Genomic DNA, 21110 nt, shown 5'->3' on the forward strand with positions numbered 1-21110 from the left:
CATAAGCAATCTGAAACGAATTCCAAATTTCATCTTCACACATATCTAATTGTTTAGGCATTTTTTCCAGGAAGATACTCCATTTTGTAACAATAATCCTGTAATCTAATTGCAAGTCTAGCAACTCTAGTTGAAGTATTTCAGGGGTGTGGAATTTAATAAAATATCTACTTGTCCATGGGACAGGTAGCTTCATAAATCTACTTGTCCTGTAACTAAATCCACTTGTCCCTTTGGTGCCATGTAGTGCACCGTCAAATAATGGCAACACTCTCATTATAGAAGAGCTTAGATAATAGCCTCTCTGGTTATGTCAGGCTCATATTATAGAAGGTTTCGAATACTAGTGATTTATTTATTTTGCCTCTTTATTGCAGATCTACCCATTCATCCTTTCATTCACCCACTGATAGCTAGCATTTCACCTTAACATTGGCATCCATTCATTCTTTCATCAGACTTTCACCATTCTGTTTGTCCATCCATCCATCCATTTTCAAACCTACCCATCCATCCCCAACCATATCCATCCATCTCAGCCATCGATCCATCCTTTCGCTCACCCATCCTTCCGTTCATCCATCAATGAACCCTTTCACTCATCCATCCTTCCACTCATTTGTCAATTTACACTTTCACTCATCAATCCTTTAGCTTACTAATCAATCCACCCTGCAACCCATCTATCTTTTCATCCTTTCCTTCAACACATCCATCATCCATCCACCATCCCCATCACTCATCCATCCTTTCACTCATTCATCCATCTAGCAAGCCACACTTACACTCACTCATCTATCCACCCTTTCACCCACACATCCATTCATCCATCCTTTCACTCACTCACCGTTACATGTTAGTTATGGGCCTTTGACTGCTGAGCTGCAGACAGATGAGGCCCATCAAGAGCTCCACCCCGTAGCAGCTGCTAAAGAGAGGGGTTCACAATGCCCCTGGCCAAACCTATCCTTCGAGCTCTAAATCTATCATTCAAACTCATCCATCCCTCTTTCCTTCCGCTCATCCATCCATCCTTCCTTTCGCTCATCCATCCATCCATTCAATTTCACCCCCTCCATCCCCCCTTTCACTCATACCCATCCTTTCACACATCTCTCCATCCTTTTTTTCTAACATCTTTCACCCTCTCCATCCACTGACCCTTTCACTCATCCCTCCATCCTTTTGCTCTTTCATCTTTCACCCCTCCATCCTTCTTTTCCCTCATATCCATTCACCTTTTCACTCATCCCTCCATCCATCCTTTTGCTCTTCCATCTTTCACCCCAACCATCCTCCTTTTTACTCATATCCATCCACCCTTTCATTCATCCCTCCATTCACCATTTCACTCCACTATCCACCCTTCTACCCATCAATCTATACATCCTTCCACCCAGCCATCCAACCACCCACTCCACCATTCATTCATCCACTCCTTGTCTCATCCATCAATCCACCCTTTCATTCAACTATTCATTCGTTCACTCATCCATCCTTTCACCCCATCCATTCATTCACTCATCCATCCTTACAATCATTCATCCATGTATATATCCTTTCACGTCAATTATGAACCTTTGTCTGGACCTGCAGAAAGAAGAGGCCCATCAAGAACTCGACAGCTGCTGTAGCTGCTACAGCGGCGTGTTCAGATGCCCCCGGTGCACGCATGTAGTGAGACGAGAGGCCCAGTGCAAGGACAGACATGAGGGTGTGCCTGAGGACTGCATGCATTCCACATTGGGAAACTAATGAGCTTTATTGTAAGACCTGGATGATGTAGGATATGAGAGGCCAAGGGGGCGGCTCAGGGCAGTCCGAGGGGGCAGCAGAGTGGTGTGGGATTAGCAAATTCAGGCACCGAGTGAAACATAAGGTGCACAGTAAAGGAGGGTTGTGCAAGAGCTGCATGAGAAGGGAAAGCATGGCACTTTACTGTAGGCCCCGAGAGTCGAGGGTGAGAAGGGATCTTGGGGCTGATTGAGGCCCAAGGGTGAAGCACAGAATAAAAGGCAGGAGGTCACCAGGTTCAAGTCAGAGCAGGAGCCAAGCGGCCGATAACATTACATTCCAGTGATGTGAGTGTTCTGGAGCTGCAGAAGCTCCATGCTCGTTTTGTGCTAGAAGAAAATGAAAGGACCTGGGGAGGGTCATGAGTCTGGGGGAGAAAGCAAAATTACTCCAGTGCTGTGGATGTTTTATACGGAGCTGCAACTTTGACCTCAGCTCCATCATGTTGTTCTTATGCTCTTGGGAAATTAAAATGCAGGCCCCAGCTTTTGCATTGACCCTTTCACTGCCAATAAACTTTGCAGAGCTAGGTATTAACTGGCTGTGACTAACAGGGTTTAACAGCGGTGTATGAGATTACTGCAAGATTGTCTACTTGTCCTTTAGACAAAATAGAAATTAAAACCTCTTGCCCTCGTAAGAAATCTAGATGTTTCGGGCGTCGGGAGATAGGAATTCCCCTCCCCTGGTATTTATTGTTCTTTCAGTGGTCAGAACCTTGAGTAACGGTCTATTATCACAACGCAAAGTAAACTGTTTAACCAATACAAATGCACGGAAATGGTCAACAGCCCAAACGCACGCTAAGGTCTCTTTCTCAATGGTTGAGTACTTCTCCTCAGTGGGTGACAAGGATCTGGATGCGTAAGCCACAATATGTTTGTTACCCTTAAGGTCAATTTGAGCCAAAAAAGCTCCTAAACCTTTAATGCTGGCATCGGTTGTTATTATGATTTGCGCCTCAGGATCAAAACTTTTCAAGGAAGCAATTTTAGTAATACAATCCTCAATGTCTTCAAAATCCTGTTCACACTCAGGTGACCAAACAAATTTTGTTTTGTTCTTTAAAAGTTGCCTAATGTTATAGGTTCTAACCGCAAAATTTGGAATATACTTTGAACAAAATTCTGTAAGACCTATAAATGATCTTACGTCATCTTTACAATTAGGAGCAGGAACACACTTGATGGGGATTAGGTTTAGGTCTTAATTCCAATCAATAACATGTCCCAGATAAGTACCATGATCACTGGCAAATGTACATTTGGAATATTCAATAGTTAAACCTTTTGATTCTAAAATGTTTAAGACTGTTTCTAAAGTTGTATCATGTTCCACTTTGTTTTTTCCAAATATAAGGATGTCATCCTGAAAGAATTTGTTATTTTTTATGTTGGAAAAGAACCTATGCATAAGACGTTGGAAAACCGCTGCAGCGGATGCTAGGCTGAAAGGCATCCTTTTGAACTGGAAACAGCCCTGCGGGGTAATAAAAGCAGTACATTTCTTGCTACCTTTCGAAAATGGAGTCTGATGATACACGGCAGACAAATCTATTGTGGTAAACCACTTGGCACTTTCTAATAAAGCCAACATTTTGTTTATTTTTGGTAGCGGGAACTGATCAACCACAATATTTTCATTTAAATGCCGCAAATCAACACACAACCTCAATTTCCTGTTACTGCTTTTAACTACGACTAAGGGAGAAACCCAAGATGACACTTCAATAGGCTCAATTAAGTCTGAAGATACTAATATGTCCAGTTCTGTAGTGACATCATTCCTTAAAGCAATTGGAACATTTCTGACTTTGTGAATTTTTTGAACAGTGTTGTCCTTAAGAATTATCTTGTGTTCAAAATCTTGTAACATACCAATTTTCTTTTGAAAAACTAAGGTAAACTTCCTTAAAAGTTTTTCACCAACCTTGGTGCCTTCATCCATTACAAGCACTTTTTCCACAGAATTTGGATCAAGAATAATATGTAAATTCCCTTGGTCTTTCCATCCCAATACTGATGGACCCTTCTTTGAAATATACAACTTACCATAAGATTTTCGATTTTTAAATTCAAATCTGAACCAACAAAAACTTATTATGTGTATTGTTTCACCCCCATAACTCTCAGGATCAATATCAGAGGTGAAAAGTTTTGAACCAAATTTACCAATGAAATTCTTTTTCCAAACATCTTCATTATTAATGGAATAAGGTGACCCTGAATCTGCGTACATTTTCACACACACTCCACCTATGTGAATCCAACATTCTGGTATATTATCAATCAGCAAACATCCATCACTAATGTTGAGAAGGAGTTTTTTCTTTAAAGCAACAGAGCAGTCAGAAATCTGTTCATCACTACTGCTCGTAGTGTCATCCGAATCAGTGTCTACTAGGATACACTTCACAGCTTTAGTTTTTCTCCTACATGCTTTAGTGTAATGTCCATACATACCACACACACCACATTTACTCTTCCTAGCGGGACAAGATTTAGCAAAAGCTAAATGTTCAAGACTTCCACACCTATAACACTTGGGAGGTTCATTGCTCACTTTAGACTTACTCCATCCATCAGCTTTCTGCTTATAACTATAAAGTTTTCTAGAACTGGAACTCACTTTAGCTACCACATCTTAAGCAATATTTTCTGTTCTCAAGGCATTAGCACATCTAAGAATATCATCAAGGCTAGCATCCCCATTCATCCAGAGGCGTTCCTGAATAGCAAGATTAATGGCATGCATAACCACTTGGCCACAAACTAAATCCTCTAGTAACCCACCAAAAGCCCAATCCGTTGCCAATTTTTTTAACTCACTAACATAGTCATCCACGGATTAATTTTTTAGTTGTTTCCTCTGAAAAAAAAATTGTATCGTGTAATACCGATACAAACTTTGGGAGCAAAGTATTTATCCAAGTTTAACAAAGCAACAGTGAAAACATTGCTATCCCCACTCCCAACTATGGGTTTGTTCATTTGATTGTAGGATTTAAGACCTTTTGGGCCTAAAGAATGTAATTGAATGCTTTTTTTCTGTTCAGGTGACATCTTGCCATCAGAGTCCGTGGTCTCAATATAGTTAAAAAAAATTCTTTCCATACTGTCCACTTTAAAGCAGGTTCAGAACCGCTGGACCAAAAAGCCTGAGGAGGACTCAATGAGAAGGTTAGTTAACTCATGTTGCTACGCAAATAAATGAAAAAATGTAAGGTGGAAGCGCTAAAATAGTGGAATTGTTCAGTGTAAATTATAGTGAAACACTGTCCTTTCTTCACCACCTAAATTGCTGTAAAGTCTAACTTCAATAGTCAAAGTTCAGGGAAGAAAGAAGAAAAACTAAAATGTTTAAAAATGGAATTAATTATGAAAAGTCTGAGTCCCTGTTAGACCTGGCACAATTGGCGTGGGTCTCCCTTCCATTTTTCGCTGTTGTCTCCTATGTTTTTGCTGGTATTAGATGCTCTGGGTGCTGTGCCACTGCCATTCAGTGCCACAGCGCAAATGCTTCCTATGTAAATATGACTGTGATTTGGTACATCCCTGATTGGCTTATTTGAGTTACTTATTAGTCCCTAGTAGTGTGGCTTGTGTGTGCCCAGGGCTGGTAACCCAAATGCTGCTGGTCGACTTGCAGCGCTGGTTTGCGCCACCCACAAAAGCAGCTTGTAAATGGGTACCTCAGACCTGCCACTGCAGTGTCTGCGTGCAGTCCAGAACTGCCGTCTTGGCTCTGAAGTGCCCACACTTCCCAGCCCCTGAACCTTCCCTTAGCATCATGTCAGTCACCCCTTTGGTAGGTGCATTGTGTGCGTAAGGTAGGACATGGCTTGATATGTGTAGCATGTCCTGGTAGTGAATTACCCTCCATTTTGTTTTTCACTGCTGCAAGGCTACCTGTTCTCCATAGGTCTAGAATGGGCAGATTAGCTATTACATCTTATAGTCCTAATTGTCCCAAGGAACATGGTAGAAATTCGAGTTTAGTATGCCTGAGTTCAGAATAATAAAATACATCTTTTAGCAGAGTTGGTTTTAATATTCTGTGTTTGAAAATACCACTTTTAGAAAGTAGGTATTTTCTTGCCTAAGCCTTCCAGTGTGCTCTGCTGTTATGTGTATTGGCTGTCTGGGTTTAGAGGGGCAAGGCAGGCTGAGTCAGACCTGGGATGAATAGAGAGATCTGCATTGAGTACTGGAGAGGGGTAGCTCCTTGACGTGAATAGAGCTGTTCCTGGCAAGGTGAATGCTGACTCCAACTCCTACTGTGCGTCTGATGGCAGACCCCACTCTTTCTGAAAGGAAGGATGCAGCCTGGTAAACAAAGTGCTCCAGGCCTGAGCAGTACTGGTTCTGGCTGGGTTCAGTGAATAGAGACTTTTGAGAACAAAGACTTGTGGGGTATAAATATCTGTGCCCAAACCCCTGATTTTTGTATTGCTCCTGGATGTCAAGAGGAACCTCTGTCCGTATTACTGAAGGAATCTGCAGGAGAGGACTGTCCTTGTGCTTGTGTGCGGTTTCTTGGATTGGCCTGCAGTAGTTCCCCTTGGACTTGGAAGAAGAGGGAAAAGGACTTTTGAAAGACTTTTATTTTTGCTAAGCAATCACCCAAGGGCTAGAAGAGAGCCAGCCTCCTGCTGGAGTCACAGGCACATCTGACTCCCCCACCAGCCTCCTGATTCCTCCCAGCGAGGATTTCTATCTGCAGGTGAGGCTCCTCTGAGTTCCAGGGCCTCTAATTCTACTACAGAGAAGAGAGTGCTGAAAATCGTCGCTAACGCCCGCTTGCGAGCCGCCGCAGCTGAAGAGCGCAAGAAAAATCCATGCGCTGCTACCGCGCTCGCAAACCAAAGATCATCGCATCGCACGCTTGCGGGCCACAAAATGCTCGCTAGCCCCAGAGATCATCGCATCGCACGTTTGCGGGCTTTTCGAAGGCTCGCTAACCCCGGATCATCGTCCGGCATTTTCCTCGCATCACACCCGAAACGTTGCTCCCTCGTGGGGCGCCATTTTCTTTCATCGCAACAAGATCGCACACGCAGCAGGATCAGCGCATCATCCTCCCTTGCGGCAAGGATTCAACGCATCGCTGGCCTAGCGTGGGGAAAATCATCGCTACAGTCCGTTTGCGACATTGTGCTTGTTTTGCTACGAAATCCAGGTACTTTGTAAGTAAAAGGGTCGCAGAGACCCCTACTTTGAACTGAACCCCTATTTGAACACTTTTTCCAGCTTTTCAAGAGTACCCTCCTTTTTTAGTATTGTGTCTTTTTTACCGTTATTGGTCTTGTGTTAAGTCTATATATAAAGATACTTCTTTTTTATAACTACTTGTGTGGTATCCCTTTGTAGTGTCCTTCACTGCGTTACTGTGTATGATCATAAATGCTTTACACACTGCCTCTGAGATAAGCCTAGCTGCTCGTGCTACGTTACCACAGGGTTGAGCAGGGGTTATCAAAGGGTGTAGCCCCCTTACTCTGAATTAGGAAGACTGGTCCCTACTTGGACTGTGGCCAGCCATTGCCAACTAGAGACCCCCATTTCTAACAGTCACCTTGAGTAAAGATGCAGTGAAGTGATCCAATCGCTGAAGAAAAATCCTTTAAAGACTCAAAGTGCTGATGAAAATGCGTTTAAACAGCAGAAACGCTCTTCAATAACATTAGGAAGGCCTTCCCAATCCACAATGGCCGCTACGTGTCATGTGACACACCACGTTCCTTACGGACGTCCTACGCGCACCCAGAGTTCAGCTTGATTACACGGAATGACTCCCAGTTTGAGGAACCGATCGCGAGCGAGCGTCGAGCAGTCAGCTGGTTGCTATGGACTGCAATTGAACTTGCATCCTTTGAACGGTAAGACCAAGCACAGCATATGTTTCAACACTCAGAGCGTTTAGATATCAAATAAGACAACGCTCACCGGTGCAATGAATTTTCCTACTCCAACAGCATGTCCCCTTCAACTTCCGAGTTGCTGAAGAACTCTTTAGAAGTGTCGCATCAACTCTGCCTGTATCCAGCATACAAAAAAAAAATCTCGCTGAGTAATCGCTTCAAGTAGTCGTATCCCGATCGTCGCCAATTGTTAGATTGAAGCTCAGGAGATAATTTAGTGAAATAAATTATGTTTATTCCATAAAGATACAAGCAGGTACCGCAGCACGACTGGTCAGCTGGCTCGTCCTAATCTCTTCTCAGTAACTGCTCTTAGCTTCGCGTTCCATGTTCTATGGAATGCGAATACACAGAGCGCGCATCAAGACATGTTAAACATACACAACATAACAATATTCCTCTTTTTGTATAATGCTAATGTTATGAAGTGTGGGAACACGCTGAGAACTCGGCAGAGTAACTAATACTGAAATGTTGATCCCCCAGTGCTTAATTTGTACAAAAAAATAAGTGCCAGGGCCCTCGTCAGGAGGCCGCCCCAGTTTGTACCACCCATTGCCACTTCTGTCGCTGCCAGTGACAGTATTTACAAAGCTTCTAGCCACCACACTGCTACAAGTGTGACCATTCAGACTGTTGGAGGACCCTCATAGCGATCAGAATGGCTTGGGAGGCAGGTATTCGTTTTAATGTATATTTACTTAATAAAAACTGTTGTTGTGGTAATCTCTATGTTACACAAACAGCACCACCATGTGGGAGCTGTCATAAGTCCCAGTGCTGTCAATTAGGTGCCGGTGCCGAACACCGGAAACCACCGGCTCAAATTCACGTACAATTTGGGAAAAATAAAAAGATTTAAACAAAAAAAATGATGGTAGTTTATGTAAGATATCTTGTTTACTAACAGACAAAACAACTAAATATCTTGTTGCCAAGCTATATTTGTTAATGTGAAGCTTTCATTTTTTTCATGTATTTTTAATTGAAGATTTTAGTATTGTGGATTTGTTATTGCGTCAAATATTTTTACACAAAGTAAAGCTTCTTTAGATGAAATATGATTTCAAGCTTTTAATATTGATCACCGATTAGCTATCAAATTGCCAAACGCATTAATCTACTTCTCAAATCAGCTGTTCATTTAGTATTGGTCACCGATTAGCTATCAAAGTGCCTAGGGAATTAATATACTTTTCTTTTCAGGTGTTCAACAGAAGTCTTTGCTTGTCACCTGTAATTATAAAGCCAGAAGTCTTGGTGTGAATAAATGCATGTCTCTGAAGGAGGCTAAAGATGTTTGTCCGCAGTTGGTTCTGATTAACGGGGAAGACCTCACACCCTATAGAGAAATGTCTTACAGAGTCACAGGTACAGCATATTTCCTGTTACTTTTAATCGCAACGAGGTACACAAAGATGGCCTGTTTCTGTCAGAATGTCATTATCATAGCCGGGAAGGTGTGACACTTGTGGTGTAGGATGCATTATCTTAAAAATAGGAATTTTAAGAACAAAATTATGTTGCGTGAAGACGTTTTGTAAAATGCTTGTTTTGTATTTGAAAATGATTTCTAAATGTTGTTGGGGTGCTGTAGAAGTTAACAACATTGATGAATACAAACATGTTTTTAATGAAAAATTCATATTTTGTTTTTATATATTGTTAGCATTTCGATGTAATCTTTATTGAGAGCATATAGTTACAGTACACAACATGATTTAAGGAAAAAGGTGGCTAGACAAAGAAAATCCAGGGCGTTCCAGAGTACTGGCCTTAGTAACTGGAAAATGCTGAATCTTTGGAACTGAAAGGAGGCTGGGTTTAGTTTGTCCTGGACTCAGGATTCAATGAGAAAGCTATCCAGCGTAGTGCCTTGTTTGTCCTTCAGGGACACTGTTGGGAGCAGAGGAGCACAACTAGCAATCCTGAAGTAGTTCACTTTGTTTTCTACTAGGGCTGATAGAGTTTTAAATAAGGATTTAATGGTCCATAATGAGAAGTCTTGCAGTACTTTATAATGTTATGTAATCATTCCAGTTTATGGTTACATGGTTGAGTTGAACACCACACTGCGGTTCCTTGTTGAGGAAGACAGATTAGTTGTGTCAGGCAATGGTGAAGGGGCAAAGATGGGATCGGAAAGATAGTTGGTGGCTGAGTTAACAGGAAAGTAGAGGACAAGGAATCGCTAAAAATATCTAACGTTTAAAATCCACTTCTGTGTCGAGGGTACAAGAGGGAGAAGGTCCAGTCTTTCAGGGCTCCTATCAGGTTACACACAGCAGGTCTGATCCTCTTCGAATATTGCAGAGGTCCTGAAATAGTTCTGCTATGCAGCAACTGATGCTTTGCAGGTGGCGGAGAATGTTCAAATTTAGATACATGTACAAAATTAAAATTAACTTGTTCCACCAGTGAGTAGGCTCCCAAAGCTGTTTTCAATCTCGGGGCTGTATCTGAATCCTAGAAAATGATTATAAACCTTAATCTGTAACTTTTTGCAGGAAGTAACTAAAATGGTAATTCAAACACTAATTTCCATATTTACAAAAAAACATGAAGTGTAGCAAATCCTGAGGAGATACTTCGTCGCAGCCACAGGATGCCAAGACCTGACCTCTGCAGCTCCCTTTCGGAACGGCAAGCATCAAGTGAAAATAATCTAAATGAAACCTGGTCAATAAAAACCACTCATGAGATGAAAGTGGCCACAAGAGATAGGGCTCAGTGGATGGCGATGTTTTGAGCACCATATGTTGCGGACACTAGTTTTTCCAATTTCTAAGTCATCTCTACAAAACCTTTTTAAGGTAGTGAAAGTTTTCTTTACAAATTCCACGTCCTTCAGGGTAATTGATTCAGGCTTTAAAAACAGGTCCGGCCGTCCCAGCTCTTCACAGCATCCCTTAATATAGTTTAACCATGTGTTGCGGGGTAAGCGGGACGCGGGGAGGGGCAAGAGGAACTGACGCCGAGCCTTTAAGGGTGTTTTTAAGTGAAGGCTATATTTTCATAAAAACTCTTCTGTTTCGGCTTGTAAGTCTCTCTCTGGCGAATGCCGCTGGATGCGTTTTGATGGTCTTTAAGGGATCCAGTCTGTGACCGTTTGAACAGTTTATGCCCCAAGTACAGGTTCTCTGGGGAAACAGGACTCTCTCACAGCGGATGGTACCAGGATCCAGAGAAAAGAAAGAAAAGGGAACAAACACATGTATTAGGACGGTCGTCCTGGTTTTAAATCTCAAAAGGGGCCGGGAGTGAAGGAAACCGAGTGCTATGGTGTCTACACTGTACAGAGGCAGTGAGATTCGTGCGCGTGAGGGGGGGCGTGCAGACTCTTAGGAACTATGTACAACTATGTACAAAGTAGGTATATCGAACAGGCGTGCTCAGGGAGCAGGAGGGTTACGCTGTCCCACCCAACCCGCTACCTTGCCCCGTAACTGTTGAAGCCACGCTCCTCCCGTGGGAACGTGGCGGGGTGACTCGTGGAGTCGTTGACCTCCTGGCTTGTCGTCAGTGCCGATGTTGTTCAGGCCTTTGACTACCTCGTCTGCCTCTTCCTCCGCTCTCTCTCGATTCGCTCTCCTCTGCTCTCGCTCGTCCTCTGCCTCCACGGAAACGCCGTCCGTCCTCTTCCTGGTTCCGTCGTCTTTTGACGGGTCCTGCGTGACGTCAGCCAAACTGGGAGGAGTCTCGTCCGGCTGATATCCCCAGTTAAAGGCGCCAGGGTCTTTTCCTTCTTCCCAACTCCATAAAGGTTGATCGTCAGGAAACCAGTCAGCGCTTCGATGAGGGTCAGACTGCTGTTGAAAGTGGATAGAAGTTGGTGAGAGGGGAACGGCGGACCACCATTCCCTTATCCTGTCGGGTGCCTCGGGCGTATGACCCGTCCCGTCACACCATGGAATGCGTGTCATATGATCAAGGGTCATGGTCTCTCGTAAAATCTGATGGTTAAGAGCTAGATCTTTGTTTAACCAGCAATTAAGCCAGAACAACAAGGGGTGCATAGCCAGTGTATTCCCAATATAAGGCAATCCCAGGTCCTCATGAACTACCGAGTTTGATGTTCCACTGGGCACTCCTAAAATTCGTTTTAAAAAGACATTTTCCGCCACCTGCAAAGCATCAGTTGCTGCACAGCAGAACTGTTTCAGGACCTCTGCAATATTAGAAGAGGATCCGACCTGCTGTGTGTGACCTGATAGGAGCCCTGAAAGACTGGACCTTCTACCTCTTGTACCCAGGACAAAGAAGTGGATTTTAAAGGTTAGACATTTGTAGCGATTCCTTGTGCAGAGTCAGTAGCATTGCCCACAGCGAGTTGCTTTATTGCCCTTTTTGGAGTTACTGGTTGGAGACCCTCAGCCACATCATTCTTCTTCCTCAGGACAACATGGACAGAGACCCACAGGTCTCTCTCACTGTCGGGCCTAGCCAGCCTATCAGCCTGTTCTTGGTTGCTCGCTGCCTGCATGTCCTCCACCTTCATGATTATAGTCGAAATACACCACTTGAACTCATTGTCTAAACCTCATAAAGCAAAGAAAGGCCTTCATCTCACTTGTTCCCTTTGTCAAATCCTGTATTGCAGATTCAGTTCTTTTTAATTTTGCTCATATGGTACCTTGCCTGTGTTCTATCCCTGTAACATTAAGCACCACATTACCTACTTTCTGGACAAAGTTCAATTATTCCATCAGTTTTTGATCTCTTTTAGCAAGGATCTCCATTTGGCCACTGGTGACTTCTTCTACACCAGTTCCCCTTCATGCAGTGATTTTGGGTGAAAACAATCCTCTGCATGTCTCTTGTAATCTGAGATTGCGGGGATAATGTGCCCCTATGAATTCAGAAAGGGAGTTTGAGGTTCCAACAAGCTCACACGTTTGCATGGAGAAGGCCATGCCATGGGAGCAGGGTTGGAACATGGAATAAAAGCCTGACCACTTGGCTCATGTGTCATTAATTAAGATACCTGTGGCATGCTGATTGAAATGCTGGCTTGGACTGTTTCTGTTCCAGTTCAGCAGTACCCTAGTAGTCAGTAACTGTGAGTCCCCTCTCGAGTATGCAGCTTGATCTTTGTGCTGCAATAAAGAACCATTTTAATTTACCATGCACACGAGAATTCTCGGATGCTCACCAGTGAAGAGGATTGCAGAACTGCCACATAAGGACGAGTATTCAACCATTCAAAGGAGCAAACCATAGAATTGCTATCAGCAGGTTGTAAACTGGGGGCGGGGGGATGCTGGTAAGATTGCATAAATATTGTGTCACTGTTAATGAGATACTGAAATTACAAGCATGCAGTGTTACAGCAAGAAATAATAGATATTTAATTATTTTACGAATTGTAAAATTTAATAAAAGATGCTTAAGAAACATCTCCTCAGTTGCAGCACAGGCGTAACGCTGGCAGTAGGGTGCTGCCTTCTTGTGACGAAGAGTGATAAAGGGATGCTGTGGAACCACCTATTTTGGTGGTTGCCTCACCCCCCATAGGAAAGTGCACCTCCCTCTTAAGTCACAGCAGAGGCTTAGAAAGATGAGAAGGCGCCTGAATGGATGGATGGCGTGCATCATAGGCTGATGCACCCCTGCCAGGAACCTGGAGACTTGTGGCTTGTACCCTGCACTCTCTCCAGGACTGTCTAAAAGACATCCCTAACAGCATTATACAGAATGGACTAACAGGGCACTGAAAAAAGAGGGCCACAAGACTTGCGAACACTAGTGCTGCTGTCTGTGTCCCAGTTGTGGGCATTACAGACTCTTTATTGGACACACAACCATTCTTCAAATGGCCGAAGGCCTTGGTGACTGGGGAATGCAGGCAAGGAGAGTAATCTGCTGTGGAAGACCATAAAGGCTACTGTCAAAAAGACACCAGTCAGGAGAACATCTGGGCTGGTAAGGAGTGCAAGATATGCCTTCTCCTACAGCTGCTGCTAAGGAGAGAGCAGCATTGCTAGAGACTTTGGAAGACAATAGGAATTCCTCCTATAGTAATCTATGCACCAATATGCAATCGGAGACTTCCCCTGTGGTCCAATGTTTGCCACCAGTAGCACACTGGTGGAAACACAGCAAAAATATCTTGTTGCCTATATGCAGCACTGTGTGTTGTGCCATGGGTGCTCCGGTGTCAGAGACCCACAGCCATGAGAAAATCCCTAGCAAGTTCAGTGGTTGCCTCCCTGGGACCATGAGCGTGTGCCATCTAAACTTTATTCTACTTAGAGGTGAGGGACACTTTGACATCATCCCTGCCCCAGAAGATACTTAAGGGATTATCACCCAAACCATGCAGTGGTGTGGGAAGCCTGCCCTAGCAATGCCAGAAGCACTGCTACCAGCCACCTTGATCCCTGTGGTGGGAATCCAAGCAGTGCATTGGAGAGCAAGCAGATTGGAGCCCACAGTGTACCCCACCTGGTTGAATACAGGCTATGCGGTCGTAGGGGGAAGATATAAAACCACATGGCACTGGGACTGCTGTATACTCCCTAAGGAATAAATGTGAGGATACCACACGCGGTGGCAGGGACTCCTCCCTTGAAATAATGTTTATTTACTGTGTGCTTGCATTAAAGAATAAAAGAGGAAATCTCCTTGGCCACCGCACATATAGCTGCGCACCCGATAAGCTCCTGACATGGCAAAGATTTGCATATTATTCTAGCAGCTACCTAGGATGGAACAACGAATGAGCAAGAGAAATTTGTTGTTGGAGGGGACCCAGCTCATTAGCAGCTGCATGCCTCCAAAAGGCCCTTTAGTCAGGAGAAATTTAACTGTAAAGTCTCCCTAGAAGGAGGACAGTGTACCCAGGAGGAGCAGGGCAGTCACTTGAACCATTCCCAGGGTTTAGCTTTAAGAGTGGTTTCTAGGTTTCCTGGTGTAAACGAATATTCATGTCAAAGGGTCCAGACTTTATATTTTATCAGTGTAAAGCAATATTAAAGTCAGAAGGTTTCGGTTATTTATGATGAAAAGCCAGTATCTTCATTGTCATAATAAAAGCCAACAGGCTTCTGATTTAGGGGTAGGGTTTATCTGGTGATCTAATTCTCACAATGATTTGCTCCCTAGTTGTTCTACAAGGAAGGAAGGGTTCCAAAGTGCCAATTCCACCTGGAATCTCTAAATATTTCTAATTGTGTGTGTAGGATTTAGTTCTGTGTATGCATTAAACTATTTTTCATTTTTAAAAGAATCAACACACTGACTGCACACAAGTTACTGACTGTCATTTGTTGCATTACTGAATCAAAATTGAACTGCTCTGGATCCTACCCTGAGAGCCAAAGGCGTTTTTGGCCCTCAGTTGAAGATTCCGCATAACTGCTGTAACTTTCCATTGTCATGTTACCTCCTGAACCGGATTTCTCATACACCCTACTCTCAAATGGACCTTCTCAGTTTGATGTTTTGAGAGGATGTAGTGCAATTACACTTGTCAGTCCAAGTGGTAGCCTAATGGAGTTGGTACAATTTGTTTCATTGAGGGTAAGAAGGAAGATGTACTTAGCAGTGTTGAACTTAAGTAGGAGAAAAGTAAATGTGTGCATGATAGACTGAACAGTATTCGGAAAGTTGCTGTAGATGTCGGGGACGAGCCTATGGTAAATTTGTCAGGAGCTGTTAAGAAAAGGTTGTTGAAGGTTGCACCAGTGGAGGCTATGAATGAGTTTAAATGTAATGGATCTGGGCAATCCTGAAACATGAAAGGATTGGCTAAAATACGTAGAGCATTAAAAACTGCCTAGCAGAAAACTGATTCAGAATTTGTCTTAAATAAGAATTAAACAGAACAATGTTTCAATGCTGATCATCCCAGCGGGATGGCTTTGTTTGATTGAGAGCTTGTCTCACATGAACGGCCGAGTATAGAACGATTTCTTCATTGATCTTTTTTTCTCGTTTTATTGTGGTTTTGTGGTTTGGTCTAGCCTGAAAAGGAGTGGTGTGTGATGTCTTCTGTCTTCCCTATAAAATGCTTGTATGGCGTTATTCTTCAGAACTATATTGCTGTTACAGTTCGTGTGTTCTGGAATGTGGATTGACAGTTGGGAGATGAGGCACTGCTTTTAGGTCTTGACTGTAGACAGGTAGGACTATTGTTATCAATGCTAAACAAACACATAGAATGGGCTTTGGTTCAGCGCTTTGCTCATGATTGGATGGCTTTGTGGTCTATCTTGATTGTCTAATCCTGATTCATTGTCATCTCTCCTTCCTATTCTTGTGATTGTCCCACCCAGGAGCTTTTCGGTCACACAGGGTTAGGACTGGCTTAGTTATATCCTTCCACTGCTTGCTCAAGTGAACTCAGTTTTATTTTGGTTCAAGCACTGCATGGGAGCCAATGGTTACCTCTGTCTTTTGCTCTCCCTCATGCACTCTGTTCTCTTCCCCCACACCCTGATACTCCCTTCCTCGTCCTGTTGCTCATTCTTTTACCCATGTATTTAAAATGTCTGCTTTTTTTTGTTTCATATTTAATGACGTTCAGCAGCTGCAATGTTAGATGTGTACATAAAAAATGGCATCCTGCATCATGATGTATGCCCATGCATGACAATTCATGACTAATGCATGTGCCTCAGTGGTCATCTTGGAATGACAACTCATTCCAAATTTGCCAGCCACTTGTGTGCATGCCATCGAGAGAGGAAAAAGCCAATTGTAAAGCCAATGGACCTGCATTTTAATTCTGCATCTATTGGCTGTGCCAGTGCTTGGATTTTCTTTTTTGTCTAGTCTCCGCTTACGCTGGTCGCCATTCCTGTGCACTTGAATACAGGAGTTATGTCTGGTACCCTTATCTCCGCGTCTGCCTCTAAACTAGTGTCATCTTATGCAACATTGATGATGCATTTGTTAAACAATTCTACGCTTGTCATGCTGGTCTGGTAGAGTGTGATGTACAACATTATATGCTAGCTTTATATTTATTATATTTATTTGCTTGTTTTTTGCAGAACTTTTAGAGGAATTTTTTCCACTGGTTGAAAGACTCGGGTTCGACGAAAACTTTATCGACATTACCGAAATGGTGGATAAGAGACAAGAAAAACAGCTCATTGATGACTATTCCAATATTGTTGTGTCAGGTCACATATATAACAATCATGGTGAGTTCTTCATTCTAATATACCCACAGACATGGCATGAAACGTTCTTTACAATAGTGTGTTTAAAAGTGATTACAAATATTTTAAATGAAGTTTGTTACCCAGAATCGAAATTTGCCTAGCTTAGTAATGGTAAGATTCAATTCTATTAAGGACACGGAGGCGAGATTATGCTTTTCCTTCTTCGCTGTGTATTCCAATACAAACTCACAGCAGCCCAGAAAAGCTCAACAAATGCTTACATATCCCAAAACAAAGGGAAAAAGCATTAGACCAAGAAATAAAACATGTGATTTCCGGATAAACAAACTACAAATCCCATCAGTCCATGAAAGTAAACACATCATTAGTCCTTTCACAATGCCCATAATGTCTAGATAGGGTGTCCATCTTGTGCCATCTTCCTCTTTCTTTGCGCGAGTCGTGCCAACATCTTACTGGTCCTGTTTTGAACCGACATTCCCTAGCGGAAGAGACACAACAGCGTAAGCATCGTAAGACAAATCTATACTCTTAAAACAAATCCACACTGAATCTTAGCACAACTTGAACAATCCATAGTCCCCAGGTAAAGCCAAAACCGGACTACTTACTGCATTACGGGCGGCATGTCGCCCAAAGATGAGTTGGGAGGGAAAATCCTCGCCTCTATGCCCTTAATAGAATTGAAACGTACCGTTACTAAGTTAGGCAAATTTCGATTCTATGTCTGGACCGGAGGCTTCAGATTATGCTAGTTCAAAGCTTACTTACCACTAAATGTGCAATGTCCACTACTGGTTTGAAATAAAACCTCTTAAAGGTGGAATCTGAGGACCAATCCACCGGACGCATCAAGTCCTCCAAACGAGCACCTAGAGAAAAAGCTTTCAAAGCCATGGTTCCTCTAGCCGAGTGAGCTCCGAACAGCTGAGGGTCAATGCCTGCTTCCTGCAAGACCCAACGCACCCACCTGACAATGGTGGGGGAGGAGACTGCTTTGTGTGGCTTTCGTAAGACAATGAGCAATTGTCTTTCGCCCGGAGGACGAAGCTCTGTCGTCATGTCTTCGTTTGCATATATAGGCATTGAACCACGCAAACCTGGGAGCGTCTACAAATGCTGGATATGAAATCGTCTTCGACGCTGACTTTGTGCGACGTTCCAATGTAAAGATAACCCCTTACGGAGAAAAAACTCTAGCTGAAATGTCTAAGGCTCGCACATCCGAAGCCCTACGGCAAGACACCAAACACAAAAGCATGGCCAACTTAGCCGACAGTTCTTTCAAAGAAAGATATTTGTTGGGTTGCCATGAAAGAAAAAGATTCAGGACGACGTTGACATCGTAAAGGACTGAATAGCGCGGTTCTGGGGGTAATGAAAGCCGAATGCCTCTTAGGAGTCTATACACAAAAGGATGTTCCCCGACCGGGACTCCCTCTATCGGCTGGTGCGCCCCTGAAATCGCAGAACGCATTGCGTTAATAGTACGATACGCCTGGCCGTCTGACGCCAACTCCGCTACAAAATTCAGAATGGGAACGACGCCTGCGACCAGGGGATCCAGGTCCCGTCGAAGACACCCAACGCACCCACCTGGTCCAAGCGGATCGATATCTCTTTGCGGTACTGATCGCCCAAGCCTTTGTCAAAAGGTCCTCAGCTGATCTCGAAAGGCCTGGAAGCGACCCACGTCGCCTGAAAACCGCCATGTCATGAGGCGGAGAGAGCCGTGCGTTATGAGGTGATGGGGCTCCCTGTCCGGATTGAGAAGAAGACGAGGAAACCAGGGAAGTAGGATTGGAGAATTCCAGAAGAACTGGAAACCAAACTTGAGACCTACAGAATGGCTTCACCACTACCATCTCTGCTCTCTGGCGGCGAAGTTGGGGTGCCATCCACACCACCATTGAAAAGGGGGGAAACGCATAAGCCTTCTCCTGACTCCAGTCCTGGAGAAAAGCATCCGGGGCTTCCGCGAGAGGATCCAGCCTCCAGCTGAAGAACCGTAGGAGCTGATAATCCAAGCGGGACGCAAACCGGTCCACCGGGAACGGGCCCCACAGATCGTTCAGCCATCGGAATACCTGAACATCTAGTTTCCACAGGCTAGAGTCCCGTAGATATCTGGAGTGCCAATCCGCCACCTGATTGGCTAGACCCGGTAAGCATTCGGCTGTCACGGATACATGATGAGCGAGACAATAGTCCCAAAATTCTGTTGCCATGTTCGTTAGCGCTCAAGACTGAGGACCGCCCAGATGGTTGATGTATCGAACCGCTGAGACGTTGTCCATTCTTAGGAAAACACAAGACCTCGCTGACTCTCTGGTCCAGCAGCGAACTGCGAAGAACCCCGCCAGAAGCTCTAAGCAGTTTATGTGTAACTCCTGTTCCTCTGACGACCAGGCGCCACCTGTGGAGAATTCCCCGCAGCGGGCGCCCCAGCCAGACCTGCTGGCGAGGGATTCTATTATTAGGTCTGGAGTCGACCCAAAGATTGCCCGGCGGTTCCAGGCCTCCATATGGGTAAGCCACCTGGACATCTCTCCTTTCACCTCCTCTGAGAGGGGAACCAACTGTTCGTAAGTCATGCCTCTCCTGAGGTGGTGCACCTTGAGACGCTGAAGGGCTCGATAATGGAGGGGCCCTGGGAAGATTACCTGGATGGAGGAGGAGAGAAGCCCTACCACTCTGGCAATCTGGCGCAGGGAGGTGTGTGATTTGGAAATTGTCTGTTGCAGCACATGCCGAATCTTGGCCATCTTCCGGGCTAGAAGCCTTAAGGAAGATTGTAGAGAGTCCACGACAAAAGCGAGGAATACCACACTCTGGGACGGGTAGAAGACAGATTTGTCCTTGTTGATGACGAAACAAAGACCTTGTAACAAGGAGACTGTCGGTTGAAGTTGAAGGCCCAATTTCTCGGGGCATTGGGCCATCAAGAGGATGTCGTCCAAATAAGCAATCATCCGAATACCCTGGCTCCGCAGAACTTCCACCGCCGGATGCAGCAGCTTGGTGAAGCACCAAGGGGCCGAGGAAAGTCTGAACGGAAGGGCAGTGAACTTGAATACCTGATCCTTTCAGATAAAATGAAGAAAGCGACGGAGAGGGAGATGAATGGGTACCACCAAGTACGCGTCCTTGAGGTCCAAGCGGAACATCCAATCGTTTGGAAGAAGAACATCCTGAAGAAGATGGATTCCTTCCATCTTGAAATGACGGTAGAATAACCACCTGTTGAATTCTTTGAGGTTGATTACCAGACACTTGCCTCCATCGTTTTTTTCCACAAGAAAGAGATTGCTGAGAAACCCCAAGGGATGTCGAGTTGACCGACAAATGGCCCCTTTGCGGAGTAGCACTGAGACCTCTTCATCGATCAATTGCGCATCGGCCAATGAAAAAACTTTAGGGCGCAGAGGCCTTGTCTGGTGGGGCTGATCGTAAAACTCTATAGGAAACCCACGCACTGTCTGTAGGACCTATGCGTCTGCAGTAATTGCTGCCCAAGCCTCTGGGAAGGCCGCTAACCGACTGCCAATTTGAACCTGGTCTGCAGAGATAACACTTACCGTTGGAACTGTTGTTGCCGGCGTTATTCCTGAAGCCACCTCGCCCATCTGAAGTGCTGGCCTCTGGTAGGATAGAAGTTCGTGTAGTTGGCCGAGGTGTTCTATTGACCTCTTCCAGAGCCTTGCCTCTTGTTGGCAAAATTTTGACCACCACAGCCAGTTGCGTGGCCCCTGCCGTGACCGGCCCCTCGAGAAAAACGCTGTTGAAACACCCTTTTTCACTGGATAGGGCCTTGTCCAGGAATGTGTAGGTCGAAACGAATTTCCCTAACTCTTTAATGAAGGGGTCTCGAAGAGGCCCCCTTGGGGCCACCGCTCCTGCTTCCGAGGAGGCCAATTTTGGGTCCAAATTAATCCAGAGCGAACGTCGACGCTCGGTCGAGAGGGCGCAATTGGCGTTCCCTAAAAAGATGACCATCCTTTGCGCCCAATTTGACAGCACGTCGGGGGGGGATGGCGGAACCTGACACCTTCGCTTCTTCTGCCATATCCAGGATCTTTGTGTTGGGCCCTATCGCATCTAGCACTTTGTCCTGACAGGAACGCCAGGAGCCGTCAATGCCTTTGCGGGATCTCTCACGAATTTTGCCATGAAATTGGCCATTTTTGCATCTAACTGCGGTGTCAACGTGACCTTTCCTTCCAACGTGGGACGCGAACACTCCACTCGCAGAAAACTTTTCGCCT

General features: G+C 44.6%; 1 protein-coding gene across 2 annotated transcripts in view; it reads left to right on the forward strand.

Annotated features, from left to right (window-relative positions):
• The window catches only part of POLI (DNA polymerase iota), a 310209-nt gene that overhangs the window by 51453 nt on the left and 237646 nt on the right, over nucleotides 1-21110 (forward strand). Inside the window, exons 1-3 of one of the 2 annotated variants that reach the window (XM_078677263.1) lie at nucleotides 4953-4973; nucleotides 8921-9085; nucleotides 16711-16863. In XM_078677263.1, coding sequence (XP_078533389.1) covers nucleotides 8989-9085; nucleotides 16711-16863 — 250 coding nt within the window. In that variant the 5' untranslated portion in view covers nucleotides 4953-4973; nucleotides 8921-8988. Of the gene's footprint in view, nucleotides 1-4952; nucleotides 4974-8920; nucleotides 9086-16710; nucleotides 16864-21110 lie in introns of those variants that run through there. The other variant, XM_078677262.1, reaches the window with a different exon arrangement.

Source organism: Lissotriton helveticus, chromosome 2_1, assembly GCF_964261635.1.
Source record: "Lissotriton helveticus chromosome 2_1, aLisHel1.1, whole genome shotgun sequence".
NCBI lineage: Eukaryota > Metazoa > Chordata > Amphibia > Caudata > Salamandridae > Lissotriton > Lissotriton helveticus.